A 20269-nucleotide genomic window follows, 5' to 3' on the forward strand; every position below is an offset into this window, starting at 1 on the left:
CCATCAAAGACGGCTGGCCACAATGCATATTCAAATAGGGCTTTCAAATGCAAGATCACAATGTGAAACAACTTGAAAGAATGGGTATGAATGCGAAGTGTATGGGGGAATGCATGTAGGGCGATAGTGCGGGTTCGAATCCCAGGATATGCCTTAAAAAAAAATAGGAGAATTGAAAAATTTATAACATCCTATGCTTTTTTGCCGGTAGATACGGATAGCGCCAGGCGTGACACAAACAAACAAATGTATGCGAAGTGTATCGGGGGATGCATGCAGGGCGCGCGATAGTGCGGGTTCGAATCCCAAGTTATGTCTTAAAAAAAAGGATTTTTTAAAAGAATTTTTAACATCCCTATGCTTTTTTTTGTCTAGGTCATGAAGGCAAAAAAAGCATAGCGTAGGGTCTTGAGCTTCCAAGCTCTCTCGTATACACAAACCCAACTCGTAAAAATAAATAATTATGTGGCCAAAAACTAACAGCTACTGAGCAGGGGCTGCACTGGGCAGCAGTGATGGTGAGGTACCAGGGGCTCCACAGACCAAAGGTCTGTACTGTGGTATGTAATGGCTGCTGTGGATCTGGCACACTTTGAGAAAATGCTGTCACAACGAATGTAACAAAAGGGCTATTGTGTGCCGTAAAGGACTGTCCAAGCTGTTAAGGCATCTCTATTATTGGGGAAAGTCTAGATTTCCTGTTGACTGATCCGACTGAGCCAGTCTTACTCTACATAAGAAAAGACGGTGGTTCAGTTCAGTACACGACACTGATCATTAACACCTGCTCCCTGAACACCCCCCCCCCCCCCCATTAATTTAATCCACTCGTCGTATGCTTGCAACTGAATGATTGTAATAAAATGAGTGATAAAAGAGGTGGTTTGTCAACTGACAACTGCACTATCCAGTTGCTATTCATGATTCTCTCTGCTGCATTGGATATTCATTAACTGTAGATGTACTCAATCTGTGGACAGAACTGTTTCGTCCTTTGCGGGCTCATCAGCTCAGCACAGAGGTAATGAGGCCGAACCTTATAGCAATGAAAATAAAATTTCCAAAGCCAGATGTAATTGTAGATGTGAAAAATATGATGTTTCGGGCCAGTCACCCATCAACAGAACAATTTACAAGGGGGTAGGTGACTGTCTCGAAACGTCATAACCTTTACATCAACCATAAAAGAATTTTCATTTGCAGCGCATGCGTAGATCGTGAATAGCAACTGAATAGAGGGATTATCGGTTGAAAAAACTCTTTTTTCTATGATGCTGTTGCGTGATAATCATAAAATTCTGTTTAGACTTCAGTGAAATGAAGTCTAGAGTCAAAGGGACCAGTAAGCTACGAGTCATGATTAACAGTCCACCAAGGCGACGAGACATTATACAGTCTGATAGTGCGACAACAGGCAGGCGCAGTGGTTTGGTCAAAGACCAACATTGAGATACAAGAGGTACCTTGTTGTGCCTGGGAGCAGTTTTCCAGCCGTGCTGCTACCCACTGTAGGCCACAGTCAACTGGGAACTTGTGACCAGCCGCTAGGGTTGACCAGTTTGTTAGCGGCTGTCGTTAGTTCCCTTTGGGAACGGACACGATAATTTACTCATTTTAGTGCGACAACAAGGGACAACACTGACAAGGACATTGAAACATTCAACTACCTAACACTTAGCTTTTACACATCTACCAAGCGCAAACCAACAACCTTCTAACTTGGAAGGCTCAGATACGGAGAGTTACAAGGAGGGAAACTCTGCCTCCCATTTCTCTTTGCTTAAATACGACTGTATTGGCTGAACATCCGAGTTTTAAGAAGTCTAGTGTGAGAATAATTTTATACCCGTATGCATTCATCTACAATATAATCAGTGTAGTGCGCAGTGCAGCGCACTCGTAGGGTGCAGGGCGCGCGCGCGCCCGTGGAGTGCAGCGCAATCGTAGTGTGCAGCGCACGCATAGAGTGCAGCGCACGTGTAGGGTGCAGCGCACGCTTAGAGTGCGGCGCACTAGCAGTGTGCAGCGCAAGCGTAGAGTGCAGCGCACGCGTAGAGTGCAGCGCACTCATAGTGTGCAGCGCGCGCGTAGAGTGCAGCGCACTCGTAGTGTGCAGCGCACGCGTGGAGTGCAGCGCACGCGTGGAGTGCAGCGCACTCGTAGGGTGCAGGGCGCGCGCGCGTGGAGTGCAGCGCACTCGTAGTGTGCAGCGCACGCGCAGAGTGCAGAGCATGTGTAGAGTGCAGCGCACGCTTAGAGTGCGGCGCACTAGCAGTGTGCAGCGCACGCGTCGAGTGCAGCGCACGCGTAGAGTGCAGCACACTCATAGTGCGCAGCGCACGCGTAGAGTGCAGCGCACTCGTAGTGTGCAGCGCACGCATAGAGTGCAGCGCACACGTGGAGTGCAGCGCACGCGTGGAGTGCAGCGCACGCGTGGAGTGCAGTGCACGCGTGGAGTGCAGCGCACTCGTAGTGTGCAGCGCACGCATAGAATGCAGCGCACGTGTAGTGTGCAGCGCACGCTTAGAGTGCGGCGCACTAGCAGTGTGCAGCGCAAGCGTAGAGTGCAGCGCACGCGTAGGTGCAGCGCACTCATAGTGCACAGCGCACGCGTAGAGTGCAGCGCACTCGTAGTGTGCAGCGCACGCGTGGAGTGCAGCGCACGCGTGGAGTGCAGCGCACTCGTGGAGTGCAGCGCACGCGTAGAGTGCAGCACACTCATAGTGCGCAGCGCACGCGTAAGGTGCAGCGCACTCGTAGTGTGCAGCGCACGCATAGAGTGCAGCGCACACGTGGAGTGCAGCGCACGCGTGCAGTGCAGCGCACGCGTGGAGTGCAGCGCACGCGTGGAGTGCAGCGCACGCGTGGAGTGCAGCGCACGCGTAGTGTGCAGCGCACGCATAGAATGCAGCGCACGTGTAGTGTGCAGCGCACGCTTAGAGTGCGGCGCACTAGCAGTGTGCAGCGCAAGCGTAGAGTGCAGCGCACGCGTAGAGTGCAGCGCACTCATAGTGCGCAGCGCACGCGTAGAGTGCAGCGCACTCGTAGTGTGCAGCGCACGCGTGGAGTGCAGCGCACGCGCGGAGTGCAGCGCACCCGTGGAGTGCAGCGCACTCGTAGGGTGCAGGGCGCGCGCGCGTGGAGTGCAGCACACTCGTAGTGTGCAGCGCACACGCAGAGTGCAGAGCATGTGTAGAGTGCAGCGCACGCTTAGCGTGCGGCGCACTAGTAGTGTGCAGCGCACACGTAGTGTGTTGCGCACGCGTGGAGTGCAGCGCACCCGTGGAGTGCAGCGCACTCGTAGGGTGCAGGGCGCGCGCGCGTGGATTGCAGCACACTCGTAGTGTGCAGCGCACACGCAGAGTGCAGAGCATGTGTAGAGTGCAGCGCACGCTTAGCGTGCGGCGCACTAGTAGTGTGCAGCGCACACGTAGTGTGTAGCGCACGCCTAGGGAATTTCACAGAAGACATGTGCGTACATGTACATGGCTGTCTCAACGTTCGTGGACTGCAGGCTTCAAGATAATGTTGGAACCAACGACCGGGGGAAACTCTAGATTTACTCACAACCCCATCCACCCCTCCCACCCCCCTCTTCCCCCGTATATCGAGAAGTTCCAACACAGGAAAATGACGAGGTCCAGGTGGCAAGGCAAAGGATGTTGAACACTATGAAGCTCTAATAATTCTTGGGGACTCGTGCCACGAGAATACAACATTGACGTCATTTCGTATTTATCCTCTTTTAACCTACACTGTAGTTCTAACAATTCAACACACACGTACCTGCGGCAATGAGGACAAGAACTGAACAACACCCTGGACGAATTCGTGAATCTCCTCTGCATCTGGTCGACTGGCCGGTGGGTCAGCTAGACAGCGTCTCAGCAGGTCCTTCAGCGGGTGGCCGTCAGGGATGCGAACAAAGTCCGCGCGTCGCCGCTCCAGCTCAGGTATAGCAACGAGGCTGCCGTCAGCTGCCTGGCGCGATCTTGCTGCGAACATGAGCTCAATGGAGGGCATCACACCGCTCAGCACGCTCATTGCCGTCACTCCGAACGAAAAGACGTCAAGCGAAAGATCGTACCTTGCTCGGCCAGATTCCGTCTCTTGCAACGCCTCTGGCGGCATGAATAACGGTGTGCCAGGCTGTCGGGTCATGGACTGAGCGGCTTCACGGAACTGATCGGCAACGCTAGGCAGTAGCTTGGAGACGCCGAAATCCGTGATTTTGGCCACACTATTGGCAACGAGGACATTGCTTGGCTTCAAGTCGCGATGCACCATCGGGATGGAGTGCAAGTAGCGAAGACCTGCAGCAGTGTGTTCGATGTAGCGCATCAGCTGAAGCAAGTCCTGTCTGCGTGCACCAACGCTCATTGTTTCCAGTGTGTCGGACATCAATTCCACCACAATGGCTGGAGTTGTTCCGACCATGCCCACGCCGAAAATGGGACACAGATGCGGGTGGCGAAGACGTGCCATGCGTGCAATCTCTGCTCCAAAATCATGCAGTACGACGTCGCGTCCTTGGTTTCTTCGATCAATCAGGATAGAATGAAGTGCCTTTGCGGCCACCTTCAATCCACACCATTTGGACTTGTACACCACAGCAAATGAGCCTCGACCCAACTCATCCTCTGTTTCATTCACGTCCAATGTACCCAGATAGGGCACTTCAGCCTGGTTCAAGCCCAAAGCGGTGAACACCGCATTCTCCTCAGCGGCCATTCCAGCAACTCGCGTACCGCCGACCACTGGCACTATAGAATAATTGTAAGCGACCAGGGACAAAGTCTTGAAAGAGACGAAAACAAAGTACTGGACGAAGGACGATCGATCGTGAAGTGCGACACCTACTACTACTACTAGTACTAGTACTAGTAGTAGTAGATCTACGTCTAAACCAGGGAATCGTAAAGGGATTTTACGACTCCCTGCCTGGCCTGGTCAACACGGTTGCTGAAGACTGAAGTACTACCCGACGACAGACAGATAAAATAATTATGACTCATTCATATTGACTTTGTTTTCCATGGACCATGGTTTAGTGATCCTGTTACTGTAGATCTCTACACTGCATGTAGTGTAGATCACTCATGAGTCATGTCATGATCAGGGAGTCGTGTAGATCCCACTACTAATACTGTCTGTAGTCGTGTAGATGAAATAGTGGATCTACGGATCTCACGGCTTTACGTGAATTTGCCATCACTGAACTAAGTCGAAGTATACTATCACTGCCTTGCCGTCAGGCCGTCACCAACAGCGATGGTTCGACTCCCCTTCGCCTTTGCCATGCAAGTCGCGTTGTAGTCTGACAGCGGAAATGAGACAGCTGAGCTCATAAAGGCCGCGGTCACACCGAGCCCGATTCAGCCTTTCAGCCAAAAAAAGCCCATTTTTTTGGCTGAGGTTTCCACGGAAACGGCTGAAAATCGGGGCACCAGCCACTTTCAGCTTTCAGCCCTTTGCCAAGTTTTGGAAGCGCTGAAAAGCTGAAAGTGGCTGAATAATTTTGGCTGAAGTGCAAGAGTGCAAGAGGAGTTGAAGAACTTGAGTTGACGTTTGTTGTAGTCAGGTAGTTTCTTCTTCTCTTGTATTGTAGTTGTGTGAAGTGTTTTTTAAAAGGTTTTCGTTGTCAGCCATGGATAGTTGGAGCATGGTAATGGAGCGCCATTGCTCGAGCTGCGGTACGAAGCAAAAACGCGATATCAGACGACAATGAAAAAGGATTTGAGCAAACGAGCCTGGATCTTCGCAAAAGTTTGCTGCGAATGAAGCCGGTGCCGGGGGCGATACTGCTCGTTCTCCCAGTCACAGACATCCCACTCAATACATGTGCCCATGGTGGCCCAGTGCTGGATAACGTCATCGTTCCAGGCACCGGGACTGCGAAGGGCGCACCAAAAACGCCGTTTTCTCCTGCCAAACATTGTCAAGGGCAAGATTGCCAGCAGATCCTCCTCTATATCGTCTTCATCAACAAAGTCGTAAACGTCTCGCTTCCTCCGGCGACAAAGCCTGGTATTTGTCACCATCGGCAAAGTGAGGTGATTCTCAGGGGAAATTATTCGGATCATCACCATTAAAAAATATAAATTGTGTACTCATAACAACAGCAAAAATGAAGAAAGTCAAGTTCCATAACGTTTTCTTGTGACTGTCATCAGTGGAACGCCGTCACATAAAAATGTAATAACTAAAACACACACTTATAATTACATGTAGCTAATATGGTTTCAGGTAGAAATACAGCAGCCAGCAAGTACAAAAAGCGAAGTTTGCACCTTTGCAAATGTGTGAATATAGTGTATGTGAGAAAGGTAGTGGCAGATGAATGTGATACTGTGTGAATAAATGTAATGGTGAAGAGTGTGAGTGATTAAACGTTTTCTTTGCAAAGTTGCAAACTTCGCTTTTTGTACTCGCTGGCTGCTGTATTTCTACCTGAAACCATGTTAGCTACATGTATATAAGTGTGTGTTTTAGTTATTACATTTTTATGTGACGGCGTTCCACTGATGACAGTCACAAGAAAACGTTATGGAACTTGACTTTCTTCATTTTTTGCTGTTGGTATGAGTGCACAATTTATCTAATTTATTGCCATTTTACGACTATTGTCTCCTCGTCGATTGCTTAAATCATCACCATTGTACATAATAAAATACAGATAGCGATGCGGCTCTTCGTTTCCGAATCCATTCTCAATCCACTGTGATAAATCGCTCTTCTCTCTCTCTACTCCTCTCTCTTTCTAGCTCTTTTCCAGATCCCTACTTCTCCTTCCATCCACGACGGGGCCCAAGTGGGCACAGGGGTCACAGGGGTCATCCTCCAAAATAAAGAGTGGTGAGACCGCGGCCTAAACACGAGCTACAGCCATGGCCAAAGGCGTGAACAGGCTAGCCACCCAGTGCAGTGCAGCAAGTTCACGGTCTGTCATGGTGAAAAGCGGTTGGAGGCCCTCTCAACCACGTGCTAGCACTAAAAATAATTAGCCGACTTTTCTGCCAAATATCGACCAGTCGATACTTGTACTTGGCTGACCATTCGTACAAGAAACTCGCCCCAGATTTGTCGAAAACTTGCACTCCAACACAGTCCACAGTATTGCATGCAGGCAATTATTATCGCCCCGATCTTGAGCCGTTGAGGATTTCCCACGCGGCCGAAAAATCTGTCTGGCGCGGACCAGACATCAGAACAGGCATCTGAACAGGGAAACTGAACGCACCATTGCTAGCAGTAGCACAATATCGGTGCAGACCAGTGAGTCGTATATACCCGGGTTACCCCGGTGTACCACTCCCTGGTGCAGACCAGGGGGTCGTAAAAGCACTTTGTACTTGACGACGGCCAGTGGATCCAGTTCCATCAACTGTTCTTTGTCTACTACAGACAGTACACACAGTACAGGACTTGTTTTTCGTGTACTCTGACAAGAAAATGTCGCGTTCTTAAAAATCTTGGAGTTCGTTCTTAGATCCAGGCTGGGGCGTTCTTAGACTTCCAGCCTGGACGTTCTTGGGCGCCACGTTCTTGGGCGTACTATGAGTCTACTGTAGTGTAGACTAGTGTAGTACTATTACTACTACATTGTATTACATTTGTACTTGTAGTAGTACTGCAGTATACCAGGTATACCGGCGGTACCGGTAGTACAAGCGAAATCGCTCACCGCTGCTTGTGAACAGTTACCATTGGAAACGTGTGTGTTTGTTGTGTGTTGACTAGTACTAGTACTGAAGTACTAGTACTAGTACTAGTACTACTACTACAGTCGTCCCTCTCTAATCCAGCACCCTCGATAAACCAGCACAATTTTCAGTAGCCAAAATGTCCTCTTCATGCACATTGCAGCAGTAAATCAGATTTGTTAATCCAGCACCCTCCCTAATCCAGCAGATTTTCGTGGCACAAATGGTGCCGGATTATAGAGGGACCACTGTAGTACTAGTGTTGTGTGTTGACTACTACTACTAGTAGTACTAGTACTAGTACTACTAGTACTAGTACTACTAGTACTAGTACTACTAGTACTAGTACTACTAGTACTAGTACTACTAGTACTAGTACTAGTAGTACTAGTACTAGTGTTGTGTGTTGACTACTACTACTAGTACTAGTGTTGTGTGTTCGCTTGCACATGACTTGTACACATGTGTATGTTTCGGTGTGACCATGGTGACCAACTGATCAAGTAAGTACGTAACCCGCAATACTTCAAGGCGTTAGTTAGTTGATGTGAGTGTGACCGCTTGACAGTGACAGACACATCGCCATGCGCCACTATACAACGTACAACTCGGCGCCAGGGTGCACGCGATGCTGTAGACTCCTGGTACTAGTATACTGTGGTCTGTGTAGACTAGGCAGTACTAGTACTACATGTAGTAGTAGTTGTACTAGTAGTTGTACTAGTAGTTGTACTAGTATGTAGTAGGCTAGACTAGCCAGCGCCCAGCGGTCATGTATGATGTAGTCTACTCGTGGAGTGGTGCGTTGAGGCCAAACATTTTGCTGTCCCCGGGGAAAATTGCAATTCCGCGGCCGCGTTTTTTTCCGCGTTTTTTGCGATTTTTTAAAAGACCGCGTTTTCCGCGATTTTCCCGCGTTTTTTGAACATTTTTGTTGCACTACACGTACACACAGTGCACTGTTCGGTCAGCAACGTCTCATCGTGGCGGCTTTTTACTCAAATATGACGAGTGCTTACACCAGAGACGTGTATTGATTGATTTCACTACATACTCACTGAAAATTGCCGCAGATCAATATTATTCACCGCATATTTACCGCATATTTACCGCAAATTCACCGCAAATTATGCCATATTATGCCGCGTTTTCCCCCGCGTTTTTTGCGATTTTTTCCGCAATTTTCCCCGGGGACAGATTTTGAATCTGCTTGGTGACAGAACTACAGCAATCATGCCCGTGCCATGGTCATAATCGAATGTTTGAAAGACGGTGAAGAGAACAAGTATTAGTTGCCTCGGTGTCCTAATCATTGAGACATTTGCTCCGGGAATATTCAGAGTTTCTATAGAACACTCAGTGGTACATGGTGTTCATATCGCTCAGGCCAGGTTCCAGTGTGGCAATCCTTGCGCTCAGGCCAGGTTCCAGTGTGGCAATTCTTGCGCTCAGGCCAGGTTCCAGTGTGGCAATCCTTGCGCTCAGGCCAGGTTCCAGTGTGGCAATCCTTGCGCTCAGGCCAGGTTCCAGTGTGGCAGTCCTTGGGCTGTTTGTTGTAGTTTTCAAGCTAACGCCAGCAACGGAAAACCCATGAGTGGATAGTTTGCAGTCGACTACTGACTACTGGTCTGTACTGCAGGTCGTCTTCGGGTGTGGTCACGTGTGGGTGTAGTGGATTGGAGGACGGGTACCGGGTAGTGATTGCTTCCCAATCTACCAGGCAGCACCTGCTGCTGCTGCTGCTGCTGCTAGCGCTGCTGCTCTAATTCCTATTATCTGTTACCCAGAGCTTGGAACGACGTAGCTGTGTCACTGTGTATCGTGAGTAGTTACACTCCACACCAGACCATTGCGGCATTCTTGCCGGCGATTTGTTCCAGTCGTCAGCAGTTCACCGTGTAATATGGAAGGTGAACGCTTCGCTTTCCTCGTGGAGTGGTATGATTCGCTAGCGGTCATAGTGCGACGCTACAACTTCCTCTTCTCTCCTAAAGATAACAGCGTGGAAATGGTGAGTTGCTCACTTGGTGGCACAATCGAGTGTACATGTACATAACCTCGGTACTCTGTGAGTCTTGGTTATACAAATGCATGCTGTCTTGTCCCATGTTGTAAGGGGCCGTCCGTATTTTTATCGAACTTTTTTCACCAAACGAATTATTTTAGCTTAGACCCAACCCCTCCCTCCCTCCCCCTCAGAACGTAAAAAAATGTTGACATACATGCATATACAACGGCCATGTACATGGATCAATGTTTACTGAAACGAAATTGGTCAACCCCCTCCCACCCCATAACGAAAATTATTTCGTTTTGTGAAAAAAGTACGATATTTATGGGCGACCCCTAATAGCACGGTGATGTTCTTGAGCATACCATTGAAGAGCATCATGTTTCCTCGAACCCAGACATGCTCAGAATGTACTATATCCATACAAGTGAGCATGGATCTAACACCAACCCGCGCATGACATACACTCCCGAGCACGCGCCCGCCCGTGCGCGCTTGCACACACACACACACACACACACACACACACACACACACACACACAAAACACATCAACACAAAAACATGCACACAATAAAAACCTGGGTGTCGAGCCACTAGTAATAAATATGTCAAGAGAGAATGGACCATAACTAGTAACGTACAGGTCCTTTGCCCGTTACACACAGAACACAGCCTTAGTAATACCCATCACCACTCTCATCCCCCCCCCCACCCTTACACACAGAACACAGCCTTAGTAATACCCATCACCACTCTCATCCCCCCACCCTTACACACAGAACACAGCCTTAGTAATACCCATCACGACTCTCATCCCCCCACCCTTACACACAGAACACAGCCTTAGTAATACCCATCACCACTCTCATCCCCCCCCCCCCCCCCACCCTAAAACACAGAACACAGCCTTAGTAATACCCATCACCACTCTCACCCCCCACCCTTACACACAGAACACAGCCTTAGTAATACCCATCACCACTCTCATCCCCCCACCCTTACACACAGAACACAGCCTTAGGAATACCCATCACCACTCTCATCCCCCCACCCTTACACACAGGACACAGCCTTAGTAATACCCATCACCACTCTCATCCCCCCACCCATACACACAGAACACAGCCTTAGTAATACCCATCACCATTCTCATCCCCCCACCCTTACACACAGAACACAGCCTTAGTAATACCCATCACCACTCTCATCCCCCCACCCTTACACACAGAACACAGCCTTAGTAATACCCATCACCACTCTCATCTCCCCACCCTTACACACAGAACACAGCCTTAGTAATACCCATCACCACTCTCATCCCCCCACCCTTACACACAGAACACAGCCTTAGTAATACCCATCACCACTCTCATCCCCCCACCCTTACACACAGAACACAGCCTTAGTAATACCCATTACCACTCTCATCCCCCCACCCTTACACACAGAACACAGCCTTAGTAATACCCATCACCACTCTCATCCCCCCACCCTTACACACAGAACACAGCCTTAGTAGTACCCATCACCACTCTCATCCCCCACCCTTACACACAGAACACAGCCTTAGTAATACCCATCACCACTCTCATCCCCCCACCCTTACACACAGAACACAGCCTTAGTAATACCCATCACCACTCTCATCCCCCCACCCTTACACACAGAACACAGCCTTAGTAATACCCATCACCACTCTCATCCCCCCACCCTTACACACAGAACACAGCCTTAGTAATACCCATCACCACTCTCATTCCCCCACCCTTACACACAGAACACAGCCTTAGTAATACCCATCACCACTCTCATCCCCCCACCCTTACACACAGAACACAGCCTTAGTAATACCCATTACCACTCTCATCCCCCCACCCTTACACACAGAACACAGGCTTAGTAATACCCATCACCACTCTCATCCCCCCACCCTTACACACAGAACACAGCCTTAGTAATACCCATCACCACTCTCATCCCCCCACCCTTACACACAGAACACAGCCTTAGTAATACCCATCACCACTCTCATCCCCCCACCCTTACACACAGAACACAGCCTTAGTAATACCCATCACCACTCTCATCTCCCCACCCTTACACACAGAACACAGCCTTAGTAATACCCATCACCACTCTCATCCCCCCACCCTTACACACAGAACACAGCCTTAGTAATACCCATCACCACTCTCATTCCCCCACCCTTACACACAGAACACAGCCTTAGTAATACCCATCACCACTCTCATCCCCCCACCCTTACACACAGAACACAGCCTTAGTAATACCCATCACCACTCTCATTCCCCACCCTTACACACAGAACACAGCCTTAGTAATACCCATCACCACTCTCATCCCCCCACCCTTACACACAGAACACAGCCTTAGTAATACCCATTACCACTCTCATCCCCCCACCCTTACACACAGAACACAGCCTTAGTAATACCCATCACCGCTCTCATCCCCCCACCCTTACACACAGAACACAGCCTTAGTAATACCCATCACCACTCTCATCCCCCACCTTTACACACAGAACACAGCCTTAGTAATACCCATCACCACTCTCATCCCCCCACCCTTACACACAGAACACAGCCTTAGTAATACCCATCACCACTCTCATCCCCCCACCCTTACACACAGAACACAGCCTTAGTAATACCCATCACCACTCTCATCCCCCCACCCTTACACACAGAACACAGCCTTAGTAATACCCATCACCACTGTCATCCCCCCACCCTTACACAGAACACAGCCTTAGTAATACCCATCACCACTCTCATCCCCCCACCCTTACACACAGAACACAGCCTTAGTAATACCCTTCACCACTCTCATCCCCCCACCCTTACACACAGAACACAGCCTTAGTAATACCCATCACCACTCTCATCCCCCCACCCTTACACACAGAACACAGGCTTAGTAATACCCATCACCACTCTCATCCCCCCACCCTTACACACAGAACACAGCCTTAGTCATACCCATCACCACTCTCATCCCCCCACCCATTACACACAGAACACAGCCTTAGCAATTACCATCACCACTCTCATCCCCCACCCTTACACACAGAACACAGCCTTAGTAATACCCATCACCACTCTCATCCCCCCACCCTTACACACAGAACACAGCCTTTGTAATACCCATTACCACTCTCATCCCCCACCCTTACACACAGAACACAGCCTTAGCAATACCCATCACCACTCTCATCCCCCACCCTTACACACAGAACACAGCCTTAGTAATACCCATCACCACTCTCATCCCCCCACCCTTACACTCAGAACACAGCCTTTGTAATACCCATTACCACTCTCATCCCCCCACCCTTACACACAGAACACAGCCTTAGTAATACCCATCACCACTCTCATCCCCCCACCCTTACACACAGAACACAGCCTTAGTAATACCCATCACCACTCTCATCCCCCCACCCTTACACACAGAACACAGCCTTAGTAATACCCATCACCACTCTCATTCCCCCACCCTTACACACAGAACACAGGCTTAGTAATACCCATCACCACTCTCATCCCCCCACCCTTACACACAGAACACAGCCTTTGTAATACCCATTACCACTCTCATCCCCCACCCTTACACACAGAACACAGCCTTAGTAATACCCATCACCACTCTCATCCCCCCACCCTTACACACAGAACACAGCCTTAGTAATACCCATCACCACTCTCATCCCCCCACCCTTACACACAGAACACAGGCTTAGTAATACCCATCACCACTCTCATCCCCCCACCCTTACACACAGAACACAGCCTTAGTAATACCCATTACCACTCTCATCCCCCCACCCTTACACACAGGACACAGCCTTAGTAATACCCATCACCACTCTCATCCCCCCACCCATACACACAGAACACAGCCTTCGTAATACCCATCACCATTCTCATCCCCCCACCCTTACACACAGAACACAGCCTTAGTAATACCCATCACCACTCTTATCCCCCCACCCTTACACACAGAACACAGCCTTAGTAATACCCATCACCACTCTCATCCCCCCCACGCTTACACACAGAACACAGCCTTAGTAATACCCATCACCACTCTCATCCCCCCACCCTTACACACAGAACACAGCCTTAGTAATACCCATCACCACTCTTATCCCCCCACCCTTACACACAGAACACAGCCTTAGTAATACCCATCACCACTCTCATCCCCCCACCCTTACACACAGAACACAGCCTTAGTAATACCCATCACCACTGTCATCCCCCCACCCTTACACACAGAACACAGCCTTAGTAATACCCATCACCACTCTCATCCCCCCACCCTTACACACAGAACACAGCCTTAGTAATACCCATCACCACTCTCATCCCCCCACCCTTACACACAGAACACAGCCTTAGTAATACCCATCACCACTCTCATCCCCCACCCTTACACACAGAACACAGCCTTAGTAATACCCATCACCACTCTCATCCCCCCACCCTTACACACAGAACACAGCCTTAGTAATACCCATCACCACTCTCATCCCCCCACCCTTACACACAGAACACAGCCTTAGTAATACCCATCACCACTCTCATCCCCCCACCCTTACACACAGAACACAGCCTTAGTAATACCCATTACCACTCTCATCCCCCCACCCTTACACACAGAACACAGCCTTAGTAATACCCATCACCACTCTCATCCCCCCACCCTTACACACAGAACACAGCCTTAGTAATACCCATCACCACTCTCATCCCCCACCTTTACACACAGAACACAGCCTTAGTAATACCCATCACCACTCTCATCCCCCCACCCTTACACACAGAACACAGCCTTAGTAATACCCATCACCACTCTCATCCCCCACCCTTACACACAGAACACAGCCTTAGTAATACCCATCACCACTCTCATCCCCCCACCCTTACACACAGAACACAGCCTTAGTAATACCCATCACCACTCTCATCCCCCCACCCTTACACACAGAACACAGCCTTAGTAATACCCATCACCACTCTCATCCCCCCACCCTTACACACAGAACACAGCCTTAGTAATACCCATTACCACTCTCATCCCCCCACCCTTACACACAGAACACAGCCTTAGTAATACCCATCACCACTCTCATCCCCCCACCCTTACACACAGAACACAGCCTTAGTAATACCCATCACCACTCTCATCCCCCACCTTTACACACAGAACACAGCCTTAGTAATACCCATCACCACTCTCATCCCCCCACCCTTACACACAGAACACAGCCTTAGTAATACCCATCACCACTCTCATCCCCCCACCCTTACACACAGAACACAGCCTTAGTAATACCCATCACCACTCTCATCCCCCCACCCTTACACACAGAACACAGCCTTAGTAATACCCATCACCACTGTCATCCCCCCACCCTTACACACAGAACACAGCCTTAGTAATACCCATCACCACTCTCATCCCCCCCACCCCACCCTTACACACAGAACACAGCCTTAGTAATACCCATCACCACTCTCATCCCCCCACCCTTACACACAGAACACAGCCTTAGTAATACCCATCACCACTCTCATCCCCCCACCCTTAAACACAGAACACAGCCTTAGTAATACCCATCACCACTCTCATCCCCCCACCCTTACAAACAGAACACAGCCTTAGTAATACCCATCACCACTCTCATCCCCCCACCCTTACACACAGAACACAGCCTTAGTAATACCCATCACCACTCTCATCCCCCCACCCTTACAAACAGAACACAGCCTTAGTAATACCCATCACCACTCTCATCCCCCACCCTTACACACAGAACACAGCCTTAGTAATACCCATCACCACTCTCATCCCCCCACCCTTACACACAGAACACAGTCTTAGTAATACCCATCACCACTCTCATCCCCCCATCCTTACACACAGAACACAGCCTTAGTAATACCCATCACCACTCTCATCCCCCCACCCTTACACACAGAACACAGCCTTAGTAATACCCATCACCACTCTCATCCCCCCCCCCCTCTTACACACAGAACACAGCCTTAGTAATACCCATCACCACTCTCATCCCCCCACCCTTACACACAGAACACAGCCTTAGTAATACCCATCACCACTCTCATCCCCCCACCCTTACACACAGAACACAGTCTTAGTAATACCCATCACCACTCTCATCCCCCCACCCTTACACACAGAACACAGCCTTAGTAATACCCATCACCACTCTCATCCCCCCACCCTTACACACTGAACACAGCCTTAGTAATACCCATCACCACTCTCAACCCCCACCCTTACACACAGAACACAGCCTTAGTAATACCCATCACCACTCTCATCCCCCCACCCTTACACACAGAACACAGCCTTAGTAATACCCATCACCACTCTCATCCCCCCACCCTTACACACAGAACACAGCCTTAGTAATAATCATCACCACTCTCATCCCCCCACCCTTACAGACAGAACACAGCCTTAGTAATACCCATCACCACTCTCATCCCCCACCCTTACACACAGAACACAGCCTTAGTAATACCCATCACCACTCTCATCCCCCCACCCTTACACACAGAACACAGTCTTAGTAATACCCATCACCACTCTCATCCCCCCACCCTTACACACAGAACACAGCCTTAGTAATACCCATCACCACTCTCATCCCCCCACCCTTACACACAGAACACAGCCTTAGTAATACCCATCACCACTCTCATCCCCCCACCCTTACACACAGAACACAGCCTTAGTAATACCCATCACCACTCTCATCCCCCCACCCTTACACACAGAACACAGCCTTAGTAATACCCATCACCACTCTCATCCCCCAACCCCTACACACAGAACACAGCCTTAGTAATACCCATCACCACTCTCATCCCCCCACCCTTACACACAGAACACAGCCTTAGTAATACCCATCACCACTCTCATCCCCCCACCCTTACACACAGAACACAGCCTTAGTAATACCCATCACCACTCTCATCCCCCCACCCTTACACACAGAACACAGCCTTAGTAATACCCATCACCACTCTCATCCCCCCACCCTTACACACAGAACACAGCCTTAGTAATACCCATCACCACTCTCATCCCCCACCCTTACACACAGAACACAGCCTTAGTAATACCCATCACCACTCTCATCCCCCCACCCTTACACACAGAACACAGCCTTAGTAATACCCATCACCACTCTCATCCCCCCACCCTTACACACAGAACACAGGCTTAGTAATACCCATCACCACTCTCATCCCCCCACCCTTACACACAGAACACAGCCTTAGTAATACCCATCACCACTCTCATCCCCCCACCCTTACACACAGAACACAGCCTTAGTAATACCCATCACCACTCTCATCCCCCCCACCCCACCCTTACACACAGAACACAGCCTTAGTAATACCCATCACCACTCTCATCCCCCCACCCTTACACACAGAACACAGCCTTAGTAATACCCATCACCACTCTCATCCCCCCACCCTTACACACAGAACACAGCCTTAGTAATACCCATCACCACTCTCATCCCCCCCACCCTTACACACAGAACACAGCCTTAGTAATACCCATCACCACTCTCATCCCCCCACCCTTACACACAGAACACAGCCTTAGTAATACCCATCACCACTCTCATCCCCCCCACCCTTACACACAGAACACAGCCTTAGTAATACCCATCACCACTCTCATCCCCCCACCCTTACACACAGAACACAGCCTTAGTAATACCCATCACCACTCTCATCCCCCCACCCTTACACACAGAACACAGCCTTAGTAATACCCATCACCACTCTCATCCCCCCACCCTTACACACAGAACACAGTCTTAGTAATACCCATCACCACTCTCATCCCCCCACCCTTACACACAGAACACAGTCTTAGTAATACCCATCACCACTCTCATCCCCCCACCCTTACACACAGAACACAGTCTTAGTAATACCCATCACCACTCTCATCCCCCCACCCTTACACACAGAACACAGCCTTAGTAATACCCATCACCACTCTCATCCCCCCACCCTTACACACAGAACACAGCCTTAGTAATACCCATCACCACTCTCATCCCCCACCCTTACACACAGAACACAGCCTTAGTAATACCCATCACCACTCTCATCCCCCCACCCTTACACACAGAACACAGCCTTAGTAATACCCATCACCACTCTCATCCCCCCACCCATACACACAGAACCCACCCTTAGTAATACCCATCACCACTCTCATCCCCCACCCTTACACACAGAACACAGCCTTAGTAATACCCATCACCACTCTCATCCCCCCACCCTTACACACAGAACACAGCCTTAGTAATACCCATCACCACTCTCATCCCCCCACCCTCACACACAGAACACAGCCTTAGTAATACCCATCACCACTCTCATCCCCCCACCCTTACACACAGAACACAGCCTTAGTAATACCCATCACCACTCTCATCCCCCCACCCTTACACACAGAACACAGCCTCAGTAATACCCATCACCACTCTTATCCCCCCACCCTTACACACAGAACACAGCCTTAGTAATACCCATCACCACTCTCATCCCCCACCCTTACACACAGAACACAGCCTTAGTAATACCCATCACCACTGTCATCCCCCCACCCTTACGCACAGAACACAGCCTTAGTAATACCCATCACCACTCTCATCCCCCCACCCTTACACACAGAACACAGCCTTAGTAATACCCATCACCACTCTCATCCCCCCACCCTTACACACAGAACACAGCCTCAGTAATACCCATCACCACTCTTATCCCCCCACCCTTACACACAGAACACAGCCTTAGTAATACCCATCACCACTCTCATCCCCCACCCTTACACACAGAACACAGCCTTAGTAATACCCATCACCACTCTTATCCCCCCACCCTTACACACAGAACACAGCCTTAGTAATACCCATCACCACTCTCATCCCCCACCCTTACACACAGAACACAGCCTTAGTAATACCCATCACCACTCTCATCCCCCGTGTTATGTATACCATGTACATGTATTCTCATTGATCATTTTGTAAAAAAGACACAAAATCCTGCGTTCTGGGAATTTCTGGCACACTTCTGGCGCAGTGTGCAGTCGAGTCGAGTACAGTACTCAGCACGACTGCAGATGCATAACAGATCTACGAGTACGAGTCTAGAAAAAGGTCAAAGTCTGATCAGCGCATATGCATAACGTTGGATCCTGACTTTTTTTATTACAGTTTAGCACGTTCCGGACGGACCACACTTTTCGAAAAGTGGTACGCCATGGTCGTACCAGTCGTAGCGGGTGCTACGCCCCTGCATACTCTACTACTACATACACATGCCTAGTACATACTCTGCTAATACATACCCTTGCTTAGTACATACTCTGCTAGTACATACACTTGTTTAGAACATAGTCTGCTAGGACATACACTTGCTTAGTACAAACTCTGATAAGACAAACACATGGTTAGTACATACTCTGAAAACAGATGCTGTTCACGGATTTGAGTATTATGCTCCCTAGTAGTCAGCAATGTTGTTAGGTTGAGCACTCTTACCTTAGCGCGCACCCTTGCCGCTCGCCTTGTGCAACGCTCACTGCTCTTGGAGCATTTCGAGCACTCTTGGCGGGGTTTGCAGCTCTTTATAAAAATGCTTTGCTTCAAGGAAACGTATTTCATTGTGAAGAGCTGCGCTTCGGTCCTCTGAGCTGTGCTGAGGAGCTCTAACAGAGCGAAACAGTTGCTGTCTACAGATTTGAGTACTCTGATAATACATACCCTTGCTTAGTACATACTCTGATAATGCATACCCTTGCTTAGTACAAACTCTGATAAGACAAACACATGGTTAATACATACTCTGATAATATATACACTTGCTTATAATGGTTATGTTGTGGTCTGAAATTATTGTTGAGTGCAGGTCTGCTTGGGAGAGTAGCTCGTGATATTGTGCAGGCTGGTTTTGACATCTCTGCTATGCAAATGGTAATCATCTGTAATTGTCTCTCCTATCCGTCTGTTTGTCTAGCTGTCTTGTAGTCTCTGCCTCTCTTGGCCTCTTGGGCTTTCGATATCTGTCCACCTTTCCCTCTCTCTTACACACACACCTTGAACCTTGAACCTTGAACGTGCCCATTGCCGATGGCAATGATAGCGAAGGGACTATCCGCTAGCTTTGCAGTACGGAGCGTGGCGCTTGAGGTCCCCGGGACGACGGCAGACCTTTCCACATGCGCAGCGGAAACCAGAGTCAGGATCAGGAGGAGCACGGGCGGGAGGACGACGATGAGCGATCCGCCTCCAGACAGAGCGATCCTGGGCAGCATCAAACCAGCAGTCAGAAGGCACAGGGGGGCTGATGGAGCGGAGATCATCCACGATGACGTCACGCCACCGCTTGCGTGGACCATGGCGAGGGCGTGTTGCAGGGAGCTCCCCAAACAAAACTCGCTTCGGCATGCGGTCGTCGTT

The 20269-nt window shown here is 49.7% G+C and overlaps 2 protein-coding genes across 3 annotated transcripts in view; one reads left to right on the forward strand and one right to left on the reverse strand.

Moving 5' to 3' along the window:
- Positions 1 to 4848, reverse strand: part of LOC135811199 (E3 ubiquitin-protein ligase TRIM71-like) — a 214801-nt gene extending 209953 nt beyond the window's left edge. For both annotated transcript variants that reach the window (XM_065324394.1, XM_065324393.1), the window contains exon 1: positions 3787 to 4848. In XM_065324394.1, the coding sequence (XP_065180466.1) occupies positions 3787 to 4731 (945 nt within the window). In that variant the 5' untranslated portion in view covers positions 4732 to 4848. The remainder of the gene's footprint in view (positions 1 to 3786) is intronic.
- A 14498-nt stretch (positions 4849 to 19346) lies between these two features.
- The window catches only part of LOC135812385 (nucleoside diphosphate kinase homolog 7-like), an 11925-nt gene continuing 11002 nt past the window's right edge, over positions 19347 to 20269 (forward strand). Inside the window, exon 1 of the mRNA XM_065325760.1 lies at positions 19347 to 19783. Coding sequence (XP_065181832.1) covers positions 19775 to 19783 — 9 coding nt within the window. The 5' untranslated portion in view covers positions 19347 to 19774. The remainder of the gene's footprint in view (positions 19784 to 20269) is intronic.

The sequence above is a fragment of the Sycon ciliatum genome, chromosome 3, assembly GCF_964019385.1.
Source record: "Sycon ciliatum chromosome 3, ocSycCili1.1, whole genome shotgun sequence".
Classification (NCBI taxonomy): Eukaryota; Metazoa; Porifera; class Calcarea; order Leucosolenida; family Sycettidae; genus Sycon; species Sycon ciliatum.